The sequence below is a fragment of the Vanacampus margaritifer genome, chromosome 12 (genome assembly GCF_051991255.1).
Source record: "Vanacampus margaritifer isolate UIUO_Vmar chromosome 12, RoL_Vmar_1.0, whole genome shotgun sequence".
Lineage (NCBI taxonomy): Eukaryota > Metazoa > Chordata > Actinopteri > Syngnathiformes > Syngnathidae > Vanacampus > Vanacampus margaritifer.
Window position 1 is genome coordinate 727,508 of NC_135443.1, and position 22,844 is coordinate 750,351.

Here is a 22,844-nt window from a genome sequence, read left to right on the forward strand (position 1 = left end):
TGCTTTTCTTTTCTGTCTCCTTTACAAGTCATTTCCTTTTGTCCTTTTCTTTTCTTTTTCTTTCCTGTCTTTTCTGGTCCTGTTCCTGTCCCTTTTCATTTTCCTGTCCTAACTTCTGGTCTCGTCCTGTCCTTTCCTAATTCTTTTCTCATTTCCTGTCCTTCCTCTCCCTTTGCTTCAAAAAAAGAAGTCTTTTCTTGACCGTCCTGCCCTTTCGTTCATTTCTTGTCTTCCTCCACGAGTCTGCTCGCTCGTTTATTTCCGCCCTGTCCTGCGCGCCTCCATCATGTCAACGTTTACCTTGGCTAAAACCCTGATTAACCCTCTGAGTGATGACGGGACTTTGTCCGAAAGCGTGACGCGGGGGGGGGCGCTGGGTTAACGTTAGCGGCGAAGGAACGGGAGGCGAGTGGCGGCGGGCAGACGGAGGAGAATTGAGGCTCTTCACCTTTTGTTTGCTCGATGATGAAGGAAGCTCGTCATCATTCGTCACCTCGTCCTGACTGGACAGGAAGGAAATGTCGGCGCATTGCGTTACTTCTGGATGGATATAAAATGGACATGCTGGATGTGTGTGATTGGCGTGCAAAAGTTGCCCCCTTAATGGGGCCCTGGAGCCCAAAAGTTTGATTTCCCAAGCAAATGTTTGCACCAGCGAGGCCCAGCTGTCCCTTTAACGACATCAATAAAGCTCCAATTACGGCTCTTCATCACGCCATTAAAGTCCATGGCAATTTTTGTCTTTCTTTTTTTACGTTGGAGATGTTGAATCAAAGGATCTGCCGTCGTGCAAACCCAAATCAAAATGATGAATTCCCTTCATCGACGCAAACACAAGACGAGAGGAATGAAACTTCAGACCCGACAACAGATGGCTCAACACACCAAGCGATTAACGCACCGTTTACCTTTCGGGTCCATTGCAAACAAAACCAACAGGCTTTGGATTCTTTTGACAACATTGGATTCTTCACATCCGTCTTGCCCATTTGGACCCGATGCCAGTGGACCGGTGCCCCAACCGTCAAGTCACGATAATGAGAGACATTTCTTCCAGCGCTGCATTTATGCAAATGTGGATCGCTAACTAGATGATTTGCACTCGCTGGAGCTCACAAGGTCCTCAAAGGTTTTGCCGTCTGCTGAGCAGCGTCAAAAAAGACAAGAAAAAAAGAATGTCAATTATCGAAAGACATCAAAGTCCATTTTCATGCTATGTCAACATTTGACCGTGTGTGTGTGTGTGTGGTCACGCAGCTTTTACCGATTGCTTTTCAAGTGGTTCTGACCCAACAAGGAAAAGTCTCAAGTCAGCTGAAGGTGGACTCGCTGAAGTTCGCGATCAATCGTGTGCGTGTGCGCGTGTCTAATATTTGTATCTTTTGTAAAGGCAGCATTTTTGATGTCGGCTGTACCTAATCAAGTGGCCGCAGGCTTTTTTGGTTTGGATTTAGAACCACGCGCCACGTCAAGCTTTCTGTGTGTGCGTGAGTCAGTGGAGTGGAAATTGTAATCTCCTCCGGGGCGCAAGTCGCAAGGAAAATAGTTGACGTCAAAATCTGCCTCCTTTTTTTATTTCGCAAAGAGATCAACTCGTGCGTTTTTGTGTACTCGGCACGACTTGCGTGCGTGTGTGTGTGTGTGTGTGTGTGTGTGTGTGGTCCATCCGCTTGCCTGCAAGGACTCCTTACCCTCCACTGTGTGTTCACGTTGTGCCTGAATGGAAAATGATTTCCCAGCTTGTGCTTTTACTTGTGCAATTACGAAATACGCGCAATCGCCGAAGTAAGCGCTTCAAAGGAAACTTTGATTTCTTGACATGTTTTTAGTCCTATTTTACAATCCTCTTTTTTTCTTTATTAAAAAATACATTGTGTGTTTAGGGCAGCGTTGGATAGATTGCTGACATTTGAATTCATTTCAGTGGGCAATATGCAGTGGTGCTTTGAGATATGAGTTTGAATGGTTACTCAACTATGCTCTTAACTCAAGGCGAGTCTGCTCACATTATTTATTTCACCACTAAAATGGATGCAAAGGGCCTTTCATCTGCTAACACCCCCTCCAAATTATTCTTCTTATTATTTTTTAAATGCAACTCTGCGTCTGTTGCGGACGTGAAGGTCTCGCGGTCCGTGGTGAGGAACGGGTTCAGGTCGGCTGTGGGCCTTGTGACATTTGAAGGCGGCCTGCCTGTTGCGCGCCACGATGGCCCCCCCAGGAAGAAAGTCTTTTCAAACGGGACCTCCCAGGCAGAAGAAGAGAAATGAAGATGTTTTTTCCCCCCCCTCTTCTTTTTGTTTGCTTCTCATCCTCGGCGTGGCCTTGACCCGAGTTCACCGCAATTTTATTAGCGGCTGCCTCGGAACCAAGAGGAGGAAACAACAAGGAGACGGCAAAGTGAATACAAATCAGTCTGCAGAGCATTTTTGCTCGGGCTCTGTTTTTTCTTTTGTCTTTTGTGTGGCGCTTATCTTGTTTGTCGAGGGTGACGGAGAGTGTCGGCTTTTTTCACGGCGGCGCCGGCTGTTTTGTTTTTGCCTTCCTCAAGTGTTGCTGATCTGTGGGAAACGTTCACACACTAAAGTGAAAGACAACAGCGGTAATCCGGGATGCAGTTAGTCGTGTTTAAGGTTGGGCGCAAGCTGCAGCCTATCCCAAACTGACGTTACCCTCGGACTGGTCGCCAGTCAGTCGTTTGGCTCATTGTCATTTTGAGCAAATCTTGTCTCGACGGATGAACGGCGATGTAGCGACGGTCGCCGTTCCGTTAGGTGGCATATCAAGGAAAATGGCGGCAATCTGAAAACTCTTAATGCCACAATTATATTTCCGTATTTCATTTTTTTTTTAGATATGTCCTTGGCCATGCGTCCGATGGAGGGACAATGTAGTGGCCGATAGACCAAGTCTAAATACTGGCACAGCTAATCTAATGCGATTTTGATTCGTTTGATTGAGGCCCAGGCAGTCGGATTCCGAGCTCTGTGGATGTCAAATGTTCAGAAATATCATCAGCCTCCTGAATTAATGGTCCACCCCCCCCCCCTCCCCCGCACACACACACAAAAAAACTGAACCAAATACTGATTAGAGGCAATTTTCGCAAAGGTGGCCAGCATCCCCAAGACAAAAAAATCTATCAATTATGACTCGGCCATTATTTTAAGAGGGTGACAATATGTAAACAGTAGGCATCATTTTTATTTATTTTTTAACCATCCAATGATCCGTGGTGGGTTCCAAGTGCCCACTTCAAATCACAGATGTGCTCCCACAACGTTGCCACTCCAGTGTACGACGAGTGCGCCACATTTGAGGGGAATGAAAGCAGCTGCTTTGATTGGCCACGAATGGAGTTGGCCGTGAAGTCTTCCACAGCGGCGCAACCCGCATTCTTACAGATGTGCCGGCCTGCGAAATTCCCAGCATCAGGTCTAAGCCACCCCTGCGCAGTTGTGCCATTCGCCGAGCCATGAAAATCAAGCCCGAAATGCGATGTCAAACATTTTCTATGAATCGTTGATTAAGGATCTGAACATCAGATACCTTATTAATACATTTTGAAATGATTTGCGCTTGATCATTTCATGTAAACAACATTCGATGCTTGCGTGCCAAATGAGCAGTTTGCCAGCCGGGAGCTTCTTGAGGCTCCCTCGATATCGCGAGCATGAACGATAACGAGCCGCGATGAGCCTTTTGTAAGTCGGCGGACCGGCACATCCGTAAGGTGAGCCGTGCACGATTGATTATGTGTCTCGAGCGGCGTCTGGGCGGCGTGTAAATCAAGCGCTCGCTTCCTGCCGCGCTCGCTTCCTGCCGCGCTCGCCTTTGTGCGTATTGAACAAGACGATTACTCTGATTGGACACGGATCCCAGCCTGCGCTTCGCAATCCAAACAAAAGACACCAACATTCCAGGAAGAGCTTTTCTTGTCGTCGTGGCGGCGTCGTGACAACAAACAGGATTTGCTGCGCTTTCAGCCAAGCATTAAGGTGAATTTAAGGGGAAAATTCTGCATCTTTGCGTCGTTTCCTGCCTTGGAAATGGAACCTTCGCAAGTCTTCTGCCACCCCTATTTTGCCGTGAACGGCCCTGATTGGTCAGTCACCAGACTGGGCATGGTCCCTGCCTGGCTTCACCCCCTGCTGTGTCAAGTTTTCATTTCGTTTGCCATCGAAGATAAGCCGTTTTCGGCACTCCCAGCCTAACCATAACCCTCAGAAAAAGAGAACGAAATCTAGCTCGCGAGCACACAATTTCGGGGCGACTGCGCTAACCACTTGGCCGCGAGGTGGTGCACGTTTACTGGCAGAGGTGGCAAATCCAGGTCCAGAAAGGTAAAAACCCTGCCACAGTTTGGCTTTAGCCTCTGGTGCCAGCTAGCTAGCGAGCGAGCTAGCAGGTAAACGAGCAGCATGGGAGCTAGCTAGCGATCGAGCTAACTGGCACTTGTGGCTAAAGCCAAACAGTGGCAGGCTTTTTACCTTTCTGGACCTGGATTTGCCACATCTGTTTATTGGCGCAGAATTGATATTTGTATTTCTCGCGGGATTCACGGAAAATGAAGCGCGAGTTGCCGGTCACGGCACAATATCCACTTTGGTTTTTTAAGCGAGTTTGAAGACTTTGCTTTCAACGCCACTCTTAATGAAAACGCAAAAGTTTTGTGGAATTTGTGGTCATCTATCGAGTATACAGCACCTCCATTTTGATATTGAATTCTTGTCAAGTTCTGGGCGAACCCAAAATGGCCCAAACTGTCACTGGGTCACCTCCGATCCATTTTTGTCTGGATCAACAGGCCTGCCGGGTCGCAGTCCCGGGACCAGCCAATGTTTACAAAACAAAACCATCTCATCAAATCCTTCCAAATGTCTTTCAGATGCAACACAAAATGACGTGTGTGTGTGTGTGTGTGTGTGTGTGTGTGTGTGTGTGTGTGTGTGTGTGTAGCTTGCAGGTGTAACAACCACGCCAAGGTGTGCCAGGTCAACACGGGCAAGTGCTTCTGTGCCACCAAAGGCATCAAAGGAGAGCAGTGCCAGCTGTGAGTAGCCAACACCCAAACGTCCCAAAATATCGCTGGCGTCGAGTTGAAGCCTTGAAAAGTCGACATTTGGCAAATGTTGACTTTGATTTCAAAACTTTTTGGTCGGCTGTCGTCCTTATGACTTATTGACCGATCTCAAGTGTTGAAATTGGCTTGCTGTCTTTGATGATGTCTTCTGAAAAGTCACCATTTTGGGGGTACAAGGTTTTGGCCCCAAACCAGCGATATTTCAACAATTATCAGGATATAAAATTGTGTCCGTCTTGGAACTCTAATGATTTATAATCTAATCTCGTATTTTGCCTTGAAATGGCAACTGGCAATTTTCTACAATTTTGTACAAACTGCAGATGCTGGTGTTGGTAAGAAAAGTCTTTCTGTCAAAGCGTGCGTGTGTGTGTGTGTGTGTGTGTGTGTGTGCACGTTTTCCCTGACTGGGCCAGTTTGGAGTACTGCAGCACTATAATATTCTAAATGGCTTGGCAGACCTGTACAGCGTGTGAACGCAACACACACACACACACACACACACACACACACACACACACACCAAACTGCTGCATCCATAAATCCAGCAGCAGAGGCCACCAGTTCACTGGTGTGTGTGTGTGTGTGTGTGTGTGTGTGCGTGTATTTGCATGGACGTGCGCGTTGAGCCAATAGAAAGTAAAAATGTGATGAGGCAGCAGAGGTTGCGTAACTTTGCAGTTGTGCTGCCCATCATTCTTTGGATGTGATCATCTGACACGGTTGGTGTGATGTTGTGTACTTTTTTGTCTTAATTGCCTTCTGGCTTGTCCAATGGGGTGAAAGGCAGCGCAATGTTGTCAGTTGTCATGGTGACGGCGACACCCGGCCTGAGTTTTAATGGATGCAAATGGAAAGGAAGACCTGTGGATGAATGGATTTGTCGCGCTAACGTCCAACCACGTAATCGGCAGCAACTGGAAGGTCAATCGTCAGTCTCATCGATTTGAAGAATTTGCGCTGGAACATTTTCTGTCCACACTTGCCCGCTAACAAACATACTTGACCATCATAAAGACCAGTAAATCACATCAAAATAACAAATACACACGCATGCAAACTTTGACATCAATAATCACGCCCAAAGCTTTATTGACATCATCAAATGAACGTACAGCCGTCACTTTCTGTTGGCGTAAAAAGCAGGATTGAAGAGGATTTGACATTCAACACTCTCCAGCAAAAACAAGCTCAGCTGAAAATACTTCCTGTTTTCATTCTTAGTTCAAATTTACACTATTAAACAAAAGTGTGCTGCCATCTAGTGGTCAGCAATTGAATTACACCAAAAATAAATGCAAGCCAGAACAAAATTGTTAAAAAAGAAAGGCAAAATAATGGCACTGGAAACACATGATGAAGTGGGATTAAGTTTATTTTTTATGATAAACGTGTTTTTATTTCATTTGACTATTTCTTCTCATTCCCACGCTCAAAAGTCCAAATAAGGATTTGTATGTTGATTGGGGGGCAAAGACAACAAAGAAAAAATAGAGAATAAGATGCCCTCCATTTTGTTTACACTTTTCTCACGCGATGATGTCACGCTACCCTACACACACGAGCAAACGTGCGCGCGCACGCACACGCAGGATTTCCATTCGCTAACGTCGATGTGGGCTGGCCCAAAGTTTTCCTTTTGTTGTTGTTCATTGATTGAGTCAAGATGTCGTGCCATTTGTTATTCATTTTCTACTTCGCACGGGGGTGCGTGTTGAGACCCCCGGCTGACTGCAGGTGTGTGCGTGCGCACAAAGTCATGTCGGGTGAGTCAGGCGGGGAAATAAAAAGCCTCAAGTTGCTCCAAGTGACTTTTTCAAGGTTCCTCTTGAATGTCGTCCTCCTTTTCCGTCCCTGCCGTGTCATTTTGCACGCTTGCCCCCCCCCCGAGCGTCGTGGCGCTTCCGCTTATCTCCACTAGCAGCACTCCCAGCCCGCCGACCTCTGACCCCCGAGCCGCATTTTGAAGCTACGTCCCGATGGCTCGCTCGTTATCCGGCTCCCCATTAGGGCTGCGTAAGCCGCTTACGTTTGTCCGCCGCCCAAATGTCCCCCTGAGAGGGACCGCCGCGCCGGCCCCCTTTCACGCGCGCCGTCTCACTCGTCATCCCACTCGCTGTCTTGCCGTCATTGCCGTTACGCTGCACACAAACCGATACAAGTATCCTTTTTTTCCTGATGAAAAAAGAGACTCTAATCTTTCTCCTGGTAGGTTCCGTTTTTTTTTTTTTTTTATAGCAATAGAACACAATATTCTGTGGGCCTTCCCAAATGCATAAAAATCCAGTAAAGTGTTTTAATCCATCTCGTGGGGGGCATTCTGTCCTGTGCTGCCCTCTGCTGTCAACTGAACGTGCCTTCGGGCTCGCATTGCGAAACCCAGAAAACAGGTGAGCTGTCACCTTGACCTTACGAATCCGAGGGCACGAATAATGTCCTGATTTTCAATAAAGGGGTGGAAATGTAAAGAAAATAAATAAATACATACATGAAATGAATCATAATAAAAAAATGACAGATTTATTTATTTTCCGCTCAAAATTCTACACAAAAACAAGCAAACTGACAGAGCGGAGGACGTTATTTTTGAAATCCTGCAAATGTATTAACAATAAAATAAAAAAATAAAAACCAGCCAGGAAGTCCTGTATAGCGTTTTGTGTGTGAAAAGTGGAGGCCCGTAAATGTTCCCGCACGGCGTGTGAGTGCGTGGCGGCGCTTTTGATCTCCTCAACGCGACGGTGACGACATTGCGGTCTTCGAGACGATAACGCGCACAAGAAGTCGAAAATTGCAGCCGGCGATGAACGAGAGGCTGCCGGTCGTTCATCGCAATCAGTCGTCGGGACAAATTGGCTCGCTTGTGATTGCCCTGCTGCTTTTTTTTTTTTTTTTTTTTTGGGGGGTCTTGAGAGGAACGTCGCCCTCCTCCGAGTGTCCTCCACGTCCTCCACTCATCGTCTCCTTGTGCTAACATGAAGGACACGGCAGGCTTTTGTCAAGTAAACAACGTTTACGAAGACCACAGCGACTTTTTCAAAGTGTTCCGATGGATTATGTTGCCAATGAATATTTTTTTCCTCTAACTTGTCTTTCCCTTTGACATCATTTATAAATGACTCCCAGGTCGGAAATGTCGGGATTGCGAAAACTTTGCTTTCTTTGAAACTTTGAATTGATGCAAGAATGACCTTCTTCTTCATTCTGTCATTAAACAATATCCAATTTTTCTTTTTGATATCGAGTCACAGTCAATTCTCAGCCAACTCATAATGAACCACTCGGTTAGCTTACATGCTTTTACCCAACAATATAAACGGTTTGGGTTCAAGAACAGATCCTTGTGGTCCTCCATATTTGATGCCACAGTTCTGATTGTGTATTATTGATCCCGACAAATGTCTTTTTGGAGTACTTGGCATTCTGTGTATCTGCTCTGTGCAATTTTGTGTGTGTGTGTGCGCGCGTGTGTGTGCGCGCGCCGCCGGTACAAGTTAGCGAGGTTGTCGAGGGCGATCTCGTCACAAGGCGCTTTGGAGAAGGCCAACCTGAAGCCGTATCGTGTGCGCGCGCACGCACGCACACACCATATGTGGAATGCTAATAACCTTTGCACTGTTTTCTTGGTGTGTGTCACTCCAGATGTGACTCCGAGAACCGTTACCTTGGAAACCCTCTCCGAGGAACCTGCTATTGTAAGTAACGCCACCGCACACACGCGCGCACACGCGCGCACACGCGCACACACGCTAAAGGCATTAGCATAAGTCTAGATTGGACCTCAAAACGCAACCTTGACTTCCAAGTTGTCTTAATTCCAAAAGCAAATGTTCCCATTGCAAATAATTTCAAGTCAAACACGGGTTAGGGGATTGTAAAAAAAACGAAAAAAGACAAAGAAAAAGTGACGAGAGTGAGAAAGAGAACGTGGGAAGAGAAGGAGAAGCGGCTTCAGGTTGCATCCGAAAGAAAGACAAACAGCTGGAAAAACACACGCTTAAAATGTCAATCGCAGCCTAATACATGAAATCACGATTAATGACGTCATAGTTGCGTGACATCAAATGAAGACATGGTTCGACGTCTGGCATGATTTCTATTTTCTACTTTGTCAATAAAATGACCAAATCTTTTGTTATTGTTGCATTGTTACAATCGTCGCAACGTCGTTTATAGCACGTTTTATTTGACTGTTCATCTTGTGGTAAAAACAAAACAATGACAAATGTACACAACGTGTGTACATTTAAAATAATAATAAGAAGAAATGATCGTTCCTGACACTATTAGAATATTCGCAATGTAGTGAACCTTTTTTTTTTGCCATAAAGATTTTCATTTGAATAAAATTCCAGCTTTCCAAAAAATCAGTAAATAGACATAACATTTCATGTTGTTGAAATAATAATAAATAATAATAATAATATCTCACTATTACGATATTGACAGCAATGAAGGAAAGCATTTGATTTAGCAAAATGTATTCTTGTGTCAAAAGGAGCAGAAATTGTAGAGCCGAAAGCTGTTGACATGTTGGATGATTTGCTCGTCTTGTGGGATGTCGTGGACGGCAAATGCAGAAGATGAAGAAGTTCCCTTTTTTTGAAGTTGGGCCAGCGAGCAAACGTCCTTCTTGTAGCTTTTATTGCTTCTTTCAAATGTTTTTTTTTTCTTTCTCTCGCGGGAATTGTTGAGGTGGATGAAAGTTCCACCTGGACAATAAAACAAGTTGGACTTGACTTTCCTGGACGGAAAATTCCCGTTTTGACTTTTTTTATTTTTATAATCTTGTGTTTGTATAAATGGGAGGTGCCAATTGAGCGTGGTTGCCATGGCCACCAGCCTTGGCCGCACGCCACCTTGGTAAACAAAGTCGGCAGATGGCGGCGGCGGCGGCGGGCGAAAGCGCGTCATGTTTGCGGCGCAATCGGCCACGTTTCAAGTGCTGGCAACGCGTTGGCCGCTCGCCTGGCCGAGTCTTCGCCACCCGCGGTCTCCGTTGATGTCACATGATCTTGTTTGAGCAAAGACAAAAAGCACACACGCTCACCTGCAAACAAATGGCTCGCTCGCACCTTTGCAGCAAGATCAAGAAGGCGAATGATGAACTCGGCAATCAGGCCGGAAGTCTTTGTTTCTGTTTTGATTGACATTTGGTTCGTTATTTGGTTCGACAGTCAGACAGTTAATCGGTTAAGGCAACAACAAAAAATCATCTTGTCTACAAATCTATATCGTTTTTTCTTTTTTAAGACAAAAAAAAAAGCTTATGCTTTACCTTGACTAGTTTCGCCTTCGACGGCAATCGTCGCCAAAACTAGTCAAGGTAAAGCACAAGCTTTTTTGTGGCAGTTTTAAAAACAAGAAGTAAAAAAAATCAATATCACAAAATGAAACAAAATACTGCTTGTCTGAAAGTGAGTAGGGAGAAGAAGTCTACCCATCTAGTTAATTAGTTATTTGGTTAGTTAGGTAGGTCATTGCAAAGATGTTAGGGAAGTAAGTTGGTGGTTGTTGTTTTTTTGCGGGGTCAGTAAATCTTTTAGTTTGATGTTTCCTTTGGAAGCCAAGCAGGTGGATGGTTTGTTAGTTGAGTCGGTTGATCTGTTAGTTAGTCAGTCGGTTGCTGGGCTGCGGGTTTGTCTGCCTTTCAGTGCGCTGTTGCCAAAGGCAGCGTTGAGTGGAAGCAGACTTCCACTTTCTGACAGGTTGACAGCGCAGCCGAGTTCACACCTGCTTTGGATTTGTGTCCCCCGTCCAAACGTCGGGTGAGGGCGACTAGTCGGGTTTCTCCAGGTGCTCATGTCGCTATTATGCTAATGGCGTCACACGTCTGTGAACCCCCGGCCAGTGGCGGCTGCGCGTCTGCTGGCTTCGCTTGATACCGTTAGTGACACCGCGCGTGACGCCGCCTCGTCGGGCCTGCGCGAGAGGATGCGTCGGTGGCGTCTCTCCGCGGGGAATTGCAATTAGCCGAGGTGAACTTTTAAACTCAGCTGACGTGCTGGTTGCTAACAGCCGTGGAATCCGACATGTGCGGCGGCACGTGTTTTAGTTTTGGTGTGTTTGTCGCACACGCAGGTGGCAAACACACAAAGTTTGCCGCAACATTTTCCGTTGACGAACCTTGCGGGATAAACAAGCCGGGCCTGACGGCGACCGTGCGTAGATAGCACGCTGGGATATTGTCTTTGATGTTCTTGACTACTGGAGTGTGCAACACTGAATTATCATAAGAAAAGACACAGCAAAAAAAGCAATTCAGCGGCCACAAGATGTTCAGGTTGCTGCCTAAACGGGTTGCAGAAGGCATAAAAGAACATCTTGTGATGTGGCTCTAAGGACGTCCACGGTTTCATGTTGGGACAAATATTTCATCGTTAAAAAAAGTTTACATTCATAGGGTGGAATATATTCAGGTCACTGCCTAAACGGGTTGCAGAAGCTGCAGCAGAAAATGTCATAGCAGCATATATGTCCTTTGATTTTGCTACATTATAGAATTCAAGGAGAACAGGAGCTTCAAACCTGATTAGTTTGCTGCTCAAGTGGGTTTCCCACGCCGCCATGTTTGAAGGACTTCGGAGGTGCAACAAAACTTTTATGGTCATGTATACGCACATTCATAGATAGTCGGGCTGCTGCCTGAATGGGCTGCGGGAGGTGTTTTGAGGTGGCTCCGACTATATATCTATCTTGTAAACATTTCATCGGAACGTGTTTATTTCAGGCAACATATCCCAATTGACATCGGTAACAAAAACGTAAAGAAAATACATGAAAGGAGTGGGAAGAAGAAAACAGATTTAATCCCACCCCTTTCTACACATTCAGTATAAAACAAAAAAAGCATTTGCCACTCGTGTCACTCGTGTGTGAGTTTGTTTGTTTGTTTTTATCATGTTGAAAGAAACGTCAGATGGAATTCAGAGGGCGCGAGATTCCGGTTGCCGCCTAAACGGGTTGCTCTCTTTGTGCACGTGTTGTCCAGACAACCTGTTGATCGACTACCAGTTCACCTTCAGCTTGTTGCAGGAAGACGACCGACACTACACCGCCATCAACTTTATGGCCACGCCCGAACAGGTATGCGCGCGCAAAGTGTCATGTTGCGTGCGTGTGTGTGTTACTGAGCGTGTACGTGTGTACGTGTGTGTGTGCGTGTGTGCGTGTGTGTGCGTGTTCCATAGGCCAACAAGAACTTGGACATGTCCATCAACGCTTCCAACAACTTCAACTTGAACATCACCTGGTCCTTAAGCTCCACAGGTGCTCTACTGTCTCTTTTCCTCACAATTTTATTGCATTCATAAAAAACAAAAAAACAAGCTTTTTGTTTTAATGTCATTATGTCAAGATTAGTTTTGACTCTTTTAATGATAGCTATTTACCATTTTTCTTATTTTTGCTTTTTATTCTAATTCATTTTTAATGCCTTTATTTTTATCATTCTAATTTAGATTTCTTTTTTTGCTTCTTTAATTTATTAAAACTGTTCATATTTTAATAACGATTTCAGTAATTGAAGCTTTATTTGACTTATTTCATTAATAAAATTATAATCATTTAAATATTTTGTTTTTTATTTAAATTACTAGTATTTAAAAAAAAAAATTCTATAATTGTTGTATATTTTTAATTACTTGCTATATATAAAATACTGTACAGTATTATTATTTATTCGAAGAATATGTTAATTATTTAAATGTGATTGTGATTATTTCCATTAGTACAATTAAAATTTCCATGATTTCAATTTCATAATTTCAATCTAAATTCATTGTATTTGTTTTTTCTTCATAAAATTGCTCATATTTGACTAATTATGGTTTCACTCATTGAAAATTTTTCATTGATTCTTATTTCTATTATTTCTCTAATTTGAATAAACATAATTATCATTTGAATTGTTCATCTGTCATAATGACATTTTTAAAGCTTTCTTTATTTTTCAAATAAATATTCTTATTTAATATATGGATGCTTATTTCAATTGCTCATTTTGCTTTTGTCATTTTAAATGATTTTATTGTGATCGTTTCTAATGATTGTTTGAAAAAAAGAAGCATTTTTGTGTGTCAGTTGAGTGTTGAATATTTGAGTCGACCCGTCGGAAGCCGTTCGTAATTGCGTCCTGTGCGGTCTTGATCCGTTCTTTGTGTCACTTTGAATTAAAGTGAGAGTCTGGACGCTCTCACCCGACCCCAACGCCAGCGCGTCGACGTTAGCCGCCGTTAGCCGCCGTTTAAGCCGCCGTTTAAGCCGCGGCAGGTGTGCGCGATATTTGATTTGCGCGTGACGATTTTATTGCCCTCGCCGGCGCCGTCGTCCATCAGGCGGCAGGAAGCCCATGTGAAATCAGTCGACACTTTTACGACGTGGCGCGAAGCCGGCAGCGGTTGTCACGGGAACGCTCCACAACATTTGACGGGAAAGAACACTTTGCTCGCCGCTGACCACTTGACGGCTTGTTTGCATGATGATGTCATCGCTGATATCGAGACTCGCGCAGATGGCGAGTCGTGCAGACGTGCCCTGCATGCAAAAGGGAAACATACATTTATCCATCCTTTCTTTTTCGACCCCTCTATAATGTATAACATAAAACGTATATCCATAAAAATATCTAAGTGTATATTGATGTGTATTTACGCCGGCGTTTTTGTCCATTTTGCTCCTCAAGTACGAAGACCATTCGATGATTTCATAATGATTGTGTTTGCGTTTGTCATCGCAGGCGAGGAGACGTCCGTCACGGCCAGAAACGACGTTAAGGAGCACCGGCTCAGCTTGTCATGTGACAAGTTTCACTTCAAGGAGCATCCCAACGTCACCTTCTACATCTACCTGTCCAACTTCAGCTGGCCCGTCAAGATTCAGGTAAGACCACAACGTGGTCAACTTGAGCAGAACCAGCAGCAGAAATTTCAACGCCGCAACATAAAACATCACGCAAAAGTATATTTCATCAAATCATTATTTGGATTTTTTCCCCATTTTTTAAATACATTTTTATTGTCAATTATTTTTCATCATATTGTATTTGTCAATGTTTTTATTCACTCATTTATTTAATTCAAATTGTTAATTAATTGTGCTTTTAGTTTATCAATTCACTTTGATTTGATACATTTTTTCTACATTTATACACAGTTTTATTTTTATACTTAGAAAATATTTTACATACTTCTATGTTTTATTTATTTTTTATATTAAGAAATTTTATTTTGTGACTCATTTTTTAAGGATTCCAAAATTTTCTTTATAATGTTTTCATCAAATTTTTTCACTTTTTGTTCATTTTAATTGTTACATTTTTATGTATGCGTGTTAATGTTTATTTTATAATAGTTTTTTTTTTATGTTTTTTTTTTTACATTTGTATTTATTCATATTTTTTGTTTTATCATGTTTTATATTTCATTGAATCTGTTTCCTTTAGTGTTCCTCCATTCATTTCGTTTTGCTATTTGAATGTAGCTAAATGCAATTTGCAATTTGCAAATTGCCGTTGGTGTAAATGTTGTGGTTTGCCCGCCAAATGAGATGAAGACGCGCAGCCATGTTGATTACATGTCACATTTCTCGCGAGCGTCTCCCGGCCAAAGTGGCGGCCACGTTTAACCACGTGGGAATTTTTTTTTCTCTTTTTCTCTCCCGTCTGCGACGACATCAACGTTCTTGGCAGTCGTTCAATCCAAGAAGATTGCTGGCGGACACATTCGAAGACGGCGGTGAAAATAGATTTTGGACAAAAGTATTGGGACACCCGGATGGCGGTTTGCCTCCCGTGGAAATGTGAAAATATGGCGAACAATGTGACCCGCATCCCGTCGTCCGTTCAGCGCCGACAGAAACGTTAGCTCGTTGCAGCGCATCTGAAAACCGCGTTAAGGTTCATTTGTTCTTTGGAAGTGCACCGCGTCCCCCCCAAACCCCCACCATCAACCCCCCCCCCCCCCCCTTGCGCTTTTGCCATTAATGGCATATTATTAGCTGTAGCATGAAAGGAGATCTGCTAATTGGTGTCATTGGACGCGTCTCATTTCGTTTGGTCCGCTGACCTTCTGACTGACGACGGAACAGCAGGAAAAATTGTCCAGGGTTGTTCGCGACATCAAGCCCTTATATGGGAAGAATTGTGATGATGATGATGATGATGATGATGATGATGATGATGATGGTTTGCGGTGGGTCTGCTTCTTAGTGTGCATTCAAGTTTCACAAAAACAGCTTTTGTATTCTGCATTTGACTGAAAGTGTTTTTTAAATATATTTTTGGGATTTCTGAAAAGATGTCGGTCAGCTCGGTCGATCGTCCTTGAGTTTTGAAAAAAAAAATGCCTTTTTGAGATTTGCCGCGGATATTTCTGCCAACTCGAATGTTGAACACAAAACGGCCTTTGATCGCTACCAAAAATGGCAACTTTGGGTTTTGTTTTTTGCTGACGGAAAATGAGTTTGGATCTTGACGGGGAAAAACTGGAGTGAAAAGAGCTTTGCATGTGTTGCTAATTTTCACGTTTCACCAACTTTTCAAAGTCGTCCAGGCGTGAACGCGCTCACACGCAAACGCTAACATGACCTGTGAGTGTTTTGGCCGGCGGCGCGATGACATCATCGGGGCCCGGAGACGGTCGGAGGTGTTGTTGCGGACGTTGGGACTGGCGGTGCCGCAACGCATTTGCTGATGAGTGGCGTCATCACGCCGACCTTGCGCCTTCGTTCTCGCTCGCACGACTTCACCGCCGAGTTGTGTTCGGCGACGTGACGCCGCCGTTACCTGAACACGCCGCCGGTGCCGTGTCAGGGAAAGTTATGGCAACAACTTTGACGTGACGCCGCTAACTTGACGCTAGCGAGGCAACGTAGGAAAGCAAATGACTGCAAAGACTTCAAAGTTTGTTGGTCAACTACATTTATTTCAATGTTGCCAATTGAAATAAATGGAATGTCATTAACTCATTCACTGCCATTGACGCTTATAGACGTCAAATATTCATTTGAACTATTTCTGTTAGTTTAACATTTTTTTTACCCTTTTGTTAACAAGTGTATGAAAACCTACAATTTTTTAATCGTACTTTTAGAACCGATATAAAATTTGTGATTAATCATGAGTTAACTCATGAATCATGCAATTAATTACGATTAAAAAATGTAATCGCCTGACACTCCTAATTTTTAATAACTTTTTTTTTTTAAATCGCATCAGGCGATTACATTTTTTAATTGTAATTAATCGCATGACTTCAATAGTTAACTCCCGATTAATCATAAATGTTATATCTGTTCTAGATGTACAATTTTTTCTTTCTTTCTAGGTTTTCATACTCTTGTTAACAAAAGTGGAAAAAAATTTAAACTAATAGAAATAGTTCAAATGAATTTTTGACGTCTATAGCCGTCAATGGCAGTGAATGAGTTAATGTTTTTGCGTTAAATAAATGGCTGAAAATGCTTCAGGTCACCTTTAACAAAAGTCTGATACATATTGATCACTTCTGGGCAAACAAATCGTAATCGACCTGCAAAGATGGACCAAATTGACTTGAGTTTCACGCAAAAGAACTTTACGGTTACAAAACCTGCCACACGTTTGTTTGGTTTTCTTTTAAGGCCAATTTGTCTTTGATCTCAAGCAAAGCAAATTCGATTTGACATTTTTGCTTTGTTGAACACGAAGTTGAATTTGATCTTTGCAAAAACGTGTACTTTGGGATCAGGGAAGGCTAAATTGTCAAGCCAATTTCTACAAAAACACAAAAGTGAGCTTTTCTTCCCCATTTGAGATGATTTTTTACAACATCACGAGTTTTTCTACAGTCGCGACAAGCCTTTTTTTTTGAAGCGCATTCTCAGGCAGAAAGCCGACGTCGGCGTTGACTGACGCGAAGTTTGGCGTTAGTTAACAAGCTGACGATTTCAGCGGGATCTCGAGCGCCGAGCGCGGCCGCACGGGCAGAACGAACAAAACGCATTCGATTGAATTGCTGAAAAAGGCGCCGCAAGCCGGCAATGGCGGCGTTTTAGCCCTGATATTTATTGAGGGATTATTTTGGCCGTCTTTGTTTACCAGGCTCACCTGCAACTGCCAGGAGGAATTCTTCACCGTTTTTCGCAAAAAATGACTCGACTCAAATGTACATATTTGAATGTTATATGATATGGTCGCTTCCTGGTGCAAAAATGGTTGTGGGCAACTAACTGATCCAGAGCATGCACAGGGATTTTTTTTTTTTTAAATGCGGATCGAGACATAAATAAATCTTTCGATGAAATAATTTGGTGCATACAATATTTTGAAGGACAAAAGGAAGTAAAAAAAAAAAAAAAACATGCTCCCACAACTGCACATCTGCGACAAAAGGACATTGTGATTTTCTAGGAATGGTGTAAAAGGAATCATTTGAAAATGTAAATACTGGTAGAGATTTAGAAATAAAGCATTGCAGCATATTGACATTCATGTTTCCTAATTATTCACTTAATGAATTTCAGAACGACATATCAAAGTGGCCGCCCTTGACCCAAGCAGCTCACGCTTTCCAAAAGGTCGTTGACCCCTGCTGGAAATGGTCTGCCACGGTCATGATCTGTGTTTTGATTTGCACTTTGAATTTGGTTTTGGACTTTTGGATTTTGTTCTTGAGATGATTCAAGTCCCTTGTTGGCCTTTTTGTTTTTGTGAAACGACCGTTTTGGGCACGAACGTGCTTCACCTCTCGTTCGGATCCTCAACCCCTTGAAAAGAGCCAGGTTTGAGTTTTGACCTCATCCTCCGTCATCATCATCATCGTCATCATCATCACATCCTGGCAGTCAGTGAGTCAGTTGTTCTCCTCTTTATGCCGGTGTGTGTGCTGATTAAAAGTCGTCTCCGTGAGGTTGAAGAGACTCGCCAGCGAGACCCCCGCGTGATTGGTCATTTGATTTGATTTAACGGACTCCCGCCCGCCCGCTTATTTATCCTCCTTGCCTGCCGTCCTTTGATAAGAATCCTCGGCTAATCAGATATCTCGCACGCACGCACACGCGCGCACGCTGGTGACAAAGTGTCCTTGATTGGATTAAAGCAAAAGCGGAAGCAATGAAATGCGGCGCGTGCTGATGCAGCTCCTCCACCGGCGAAGCGCTTTCAACGTTTTAACAGCAGGAAGTCGCCAGCAAACGTCCACATGACTTATTGCCGTGACATCGGCGTGTGTGCGTCAAGTATTTCCCATCCACTGATAAGTTGTGAGTAGCGGCCATCGCCGCCGCCGCCGCCGCCGCCGCGTTGTCACGCTGACTTACGGCACCGACATTAATCTCATGTTAGCATTTATCTGCTACACAATACGTTGACTCATGTTGACGGCTTGGATTTACTCCGCAGGTCAAAAACACAGTTTACAATTTATTACCTCCAAATGACTTTTTGTGGGGTGGGGGGGTTGCAAGGGGGCACTTCTGACCCGCAGATGATGTAGAAAGACCAAACAGGAAGCGCTCTCGCTCACTTTTGAAAGTATTCCTTATTCGCGCCTCTTCTCACTTTCTCGCCGAAACGGAAGAAAATAAAGACTCTCGCTCTTCACTGTGACGACGGCTAACATGCTAACAAGAATGAGCTGTGATGTTTTGACAGTTAAATCTCAGCAGGCAATAAAATAATTCAACATTTTTATTTTTATATCACCTTCGTTGATCCAGGTCAGGTCATTGAGAAGAGATTCTCAGCAGAGTAAAAAAAAGACAAAGTACAGTCAATGATGTGCCACGGGTGATGCGGACTCAAGTCGAACCTCTGTTCACTACAACTGCACCGACTTTCCTCACCATCGCTACAGCTTTTCTGCTTGCGGAAATTTGTCGAGCCGAGATTCTTGGCTAATCATTATTTACAGTTCAAAAAGCTGTGCTCATCTCCAATTCAAATCGATCTGTTTGCTTCATGCCAACTGCTTTGACATTTTTGACGAATATATTCGTCATTGGCAGTCAACAGTTGGATTCTAGTTGAGCGGTAGAATCGCGCATGGCAGTGAATGTGTTCAATTGCTAAAGTTTGCTAGCGGGCTTCGAAGCACGCCGTGCGTCCATTCTGACAAGATGGCCGAACGAGATGAGACCAAAATGTTCCTTGCGCTCTCAATTGACCTGGAAGTCCCCGCCACGTCTTTGAGACGTCTGCGATATCGTCGCAACTTCTCACGTTATGTGCAACTCCAAAAAGTTGTCACGCCTCAAGACCCGAGTGAAGTTGTCTGGATGATATTTGGCTTGAGTCGCATGTTCTGGTGGGTCAAGCGCTGACGTGTCGTGGAGTCGTCTCTGCAATGTCTCCATCCGGTCGGGGGAAAGTTGCAAAGACCGAGTGGCGATGTCCGTCCTTCCCAGCCATGGACACAATTGGTCTCCACGGCATCTCTGAGATGTTGCAGAAAGCTTTTTGGAGATTTGCAAAGTTCCGTGAAAGGTCTCGCGGGAATCGTGTTGGACAAATCGTCATCAGGCCTCCAGCTGGTCTTCAGGCCGCTGACTTCATCTTTCGAGACGGCGGCGGACACTCAGAAGCTCTGCGGTGCGAGTGGAAGGAAGGAAGTGGGTGTGGCCTAAGCGGCATGATTGATGGCGCTTGTTTTCAGTGACTGCGGTCGTAAAGTGAAACGATGACGACGACGCTTCTGGCAAGTTTTATCGTCCAAATGTGTAAGCAAAGTGTGAAAATGTTTCTTTTTTTTCCCTAAGAATTGATCTGATTGTCAGCATGATGCAAAAGTGCCGCAACGGCCGCCAGCAGCCCAGCCAGCTTTTCTTTCTTTCTTTCTTTTTTCCCTCCCCTCCCCCCGATGCTCGTATTAATGCTGCGTCCCCGCGGAGCAAAAAGCGGCTTTCCTTCACCTCCGTCAAGACGTTTTTACCTGCTTGCCACTAAACCTCTTAAGCTCTTCTCATCCATTCCTCCCGCTTTTTCTCTGCCGGGATTGGCCAGAGACAAAACTCTTATTCTGCAGCTATTAAGGCCATTTAGCGTCTCCCCAGGCTCAATTTGCACCAAATATCTTCTTGCTGTTTTCAGCTTCGTACATCTCGTTAGCTTGCAGAATGCGGCGCTTTCGAATCGATCCATCCGAGAGCTTTGGCGACCGCTCATTTCAGTTTGGCGGTAAGTCATCAAATGTGGCAAATTGCGGTGTTGTAGGAACAATTTGGTTGTGGAAATCAAACCAAATCTTCAGGACAAGTTTGTTCTGGAAATGGCCTTCAACGAGCCTAAAATGGCCGCTTCAAACCAACATGCCCGACTTCCTGTGCATTTTCAGGCGTGGCTTCAAGAGACTTTTTTTGTGGCTCCGCTCAGGTTAGACTTGTCTACCAAATGTCATGATGCGAAGTCAAATTGGCTCTGTGGGCTGAATTTTCAAAACATGCATGATTTTTTGAGGGAATCATCAAATTTCACTCAGGCATGAGACAAAAATGCAGATTTTCACCATTTTGGGCCACCAATTGCTGCAATCACATTTCATCTGTCAGGCAAGTTTGTCTTTTTAGGCCAAAAATGAGCCTAAAAGGACAATTTCAAACCAACATGGCCGACTTCCTGTGCATTTTCAGGCGTGGCTTCAAGAGACTTTTTTGTGGCTCTGCTCATGATGGACACTTCCACCAAATGTCTTGTCGGTCAGGGAAACTGGCTTGAGGGGCTTCGGTTTCAAAGATTTGTGAGGAATTGAACCAGGAAGGTTCTCAACTCTTGCTGCTTTCCTGACAATATGATTTATGTAAATATGATTCGGGTTTGCATTGATCATATCTTAAAGCCAACATTTGTCTCCTTCTTTTCTACTAGATTGCTTTCTCTCAGCACAACAGCTTCATGGACCTGGTGCAGTTTTTTGTCACCTTCTTCAGGTACCCGCTTGTCTTGATTCTCATCATCCGTAACGTCTTTTTTACGATCGTGATTTTTTTTTCAGCAGCGATACAAAGTTTTGATGTTCACTAAAACTTACATTCGGCTGCTAAATTGCATTTCACATTTAAAGACGTGCATTCAGTTTGTTCAAGACCAAAATATGTTTGACGTTTACAAAAAATGAGCTCGATCAACGTTGAAATTTGACGTTTTTTGTCTTTGATGTGTGCGAAGACGCATGCGTGACGTTCGTTCACAACTCAAACGTGTCTTTTTGCTTGTGAAAAGCATTTTTATTTATTTATTTGTTTTTTCTGGACATGCCAAATCGGTAACAATACTGAGCTCTCCAGAAAAAAAAAAAAAAAGTGAAAAGGATTTTTGAAAAGACTCAAATTGTGGCTGAAAAAAAAAAAAAAAATCAGTCAAGTCGTATTCAGTAACACGACAACTTGGATTTGTTCAAAATGTTTCGCTTTTGGGGTCAATTGTATTTAATTTTTACGACCACATACTAAAAGTTTGTGGACGACTCAAAAAGCTCTTTGCTATTTACAGAAATACGCGTTTGGTTTGGCAAGAGTTTCAATGACATTTCATATGCATGAAAACAATTTTGTCAGGAAATTGATTTTTTTAGCAAATCTCATACATTTGCTTTGTGCGAGACTCCAAATGGAATCCATCGCATTATTGGAAGCGGACGGACGGCTGACGAACCAGCGCACGAGGACGTCTGCTGTCCTCGGGCGACACGTTGACACTCAGCAGCGCCGCGCGCGCGTGCGTGCGTGCGTGCGTGCGTGCGTGCGTGCGTGCGTGCGTTCGTGCGTGCGCAGCAATGAGAGGCGGCTAACTGTTATGTGCCGAAGGCCCGCCTACAGACATCAGCGACCTTTAGGCAAGCTGAGAGTGATGATGTCATCAGTAGGGGACTGTGCGTGTGTGTGTGTGTGTGTGTGTGTGCGTGCCAGCTTACTGCCAATGAAGGCATCAAATTGAACCATGCAAATATGACAAAAGTCTTCCAATCTTTTAGACTTGGTGAAGCAGCATGGGGTTCACCGCCCGTGTGTATTTTGAACTTCCTGTTCTGAAATACATTTTTTTTAATGTCAGGCTGCAAATAACGATTATATTAATTGCTCACATCATTCATTGATTTCGATGAGTCGGGTAAAAAAAAATATTTTTTTTACGTAGGACATCATTTCAAATTGCCGGTGCAAAAAAAGCACAATTTTTACATTGATTGATTATTTACTCATTTGGTTCATAAAATCCATCCGAAAATTGGCAAAAATCATTGTTTGCCAAATTAAAACCAGATGTTTGCAAATGTCTTATTTTAGAGAAAAAATAAGTTAATCAGTCTGTTTTCATCAAGGAAAACCAAAATTCAAAAATGTGTCGTTGAGCAGCCGACGTTTGAACAATTTAAAGCTGTAAAGGTCTCAAAACGATACAATTAGCGGTCGATTCATTTGATCATTAATTGTTGCATCTCAAATGGCCTTTTTTGTGACGAACAAGCGTGTCAGTGGCGTTTGTCAGAAGCGCTTGATGCTGCATTCCAGTGTTTGCTCTGTGCAACTTTCTGCCGCGCATTCACTCGCTGGCCGCTTTTTTTTTTTTTTTTTTTTTCCTTCTTCCTTTTTTTTCTTCTGTGGGTTTGATGAGGTCGAGCGGCCGGCGCAGATGCCGAAGCGGCAGCCTCCTCGCCAAATGTCACGCTCATTACACCACTTGTAGCCTTTTCAACCTGCGCGCGCACACGCACCAACGCGCACGCGCGCGGCGTGATGAAGAGGCGTATTGTCGGAGCGCCGCCGCCTCAGCAGTTTCTCAGCCGCTTCC

General features: G+C 43.9%; 1 protein-coding gene across 6 annotated transcripts in view; it reads left to right on the forward strand.

The window, feature by feature from the left end:
* Window positions 1–22,844, forward strand: part of atrnl1a (attractin-like 1a) — a 90,422-nt gene that overhangs the window by 28,143 nt on the left and 39,435 nt on the right. For 3 of the 6 annotated variants that reach the window (XR_013296089.1, XM_077581252.1, XM_077581250.1), the window contains exons 21-26: window positions 4,960–5,053; window positions 8,726–8,778; window positions 12,075–12,169; window positions 12,274–12,352; window positions 13,821–13,963; window positions 20,922–20,983. Coding sequence is in view for 5 of the 6 variants with exons in the window: in XM_077581252.1 (XP_077437378.1) it covers window positions 4,960–5,053; window positions 8,726–8,778; window positions 12,075–12,169; window positions 12,274–12,352; window positions 13,821–13,963; window positions 20,922–20,983 (526 nt within the window). In the remaining variant the exon portion in view is untranslated. The remainder of the gene's footprint in view (window positions 1–4,959; window positions 5,054–8,725; window positions 8,779–12,074; window positions 12,170–12,273; window positions 12,353–13,820; window positions 13,964–20,921; window positions 20,984–22,844) is intronic. The other 3 variants (XM_077581251.1, XM_077581249.1, XM_077581248.1) reach the window with 1 other exon arrangement.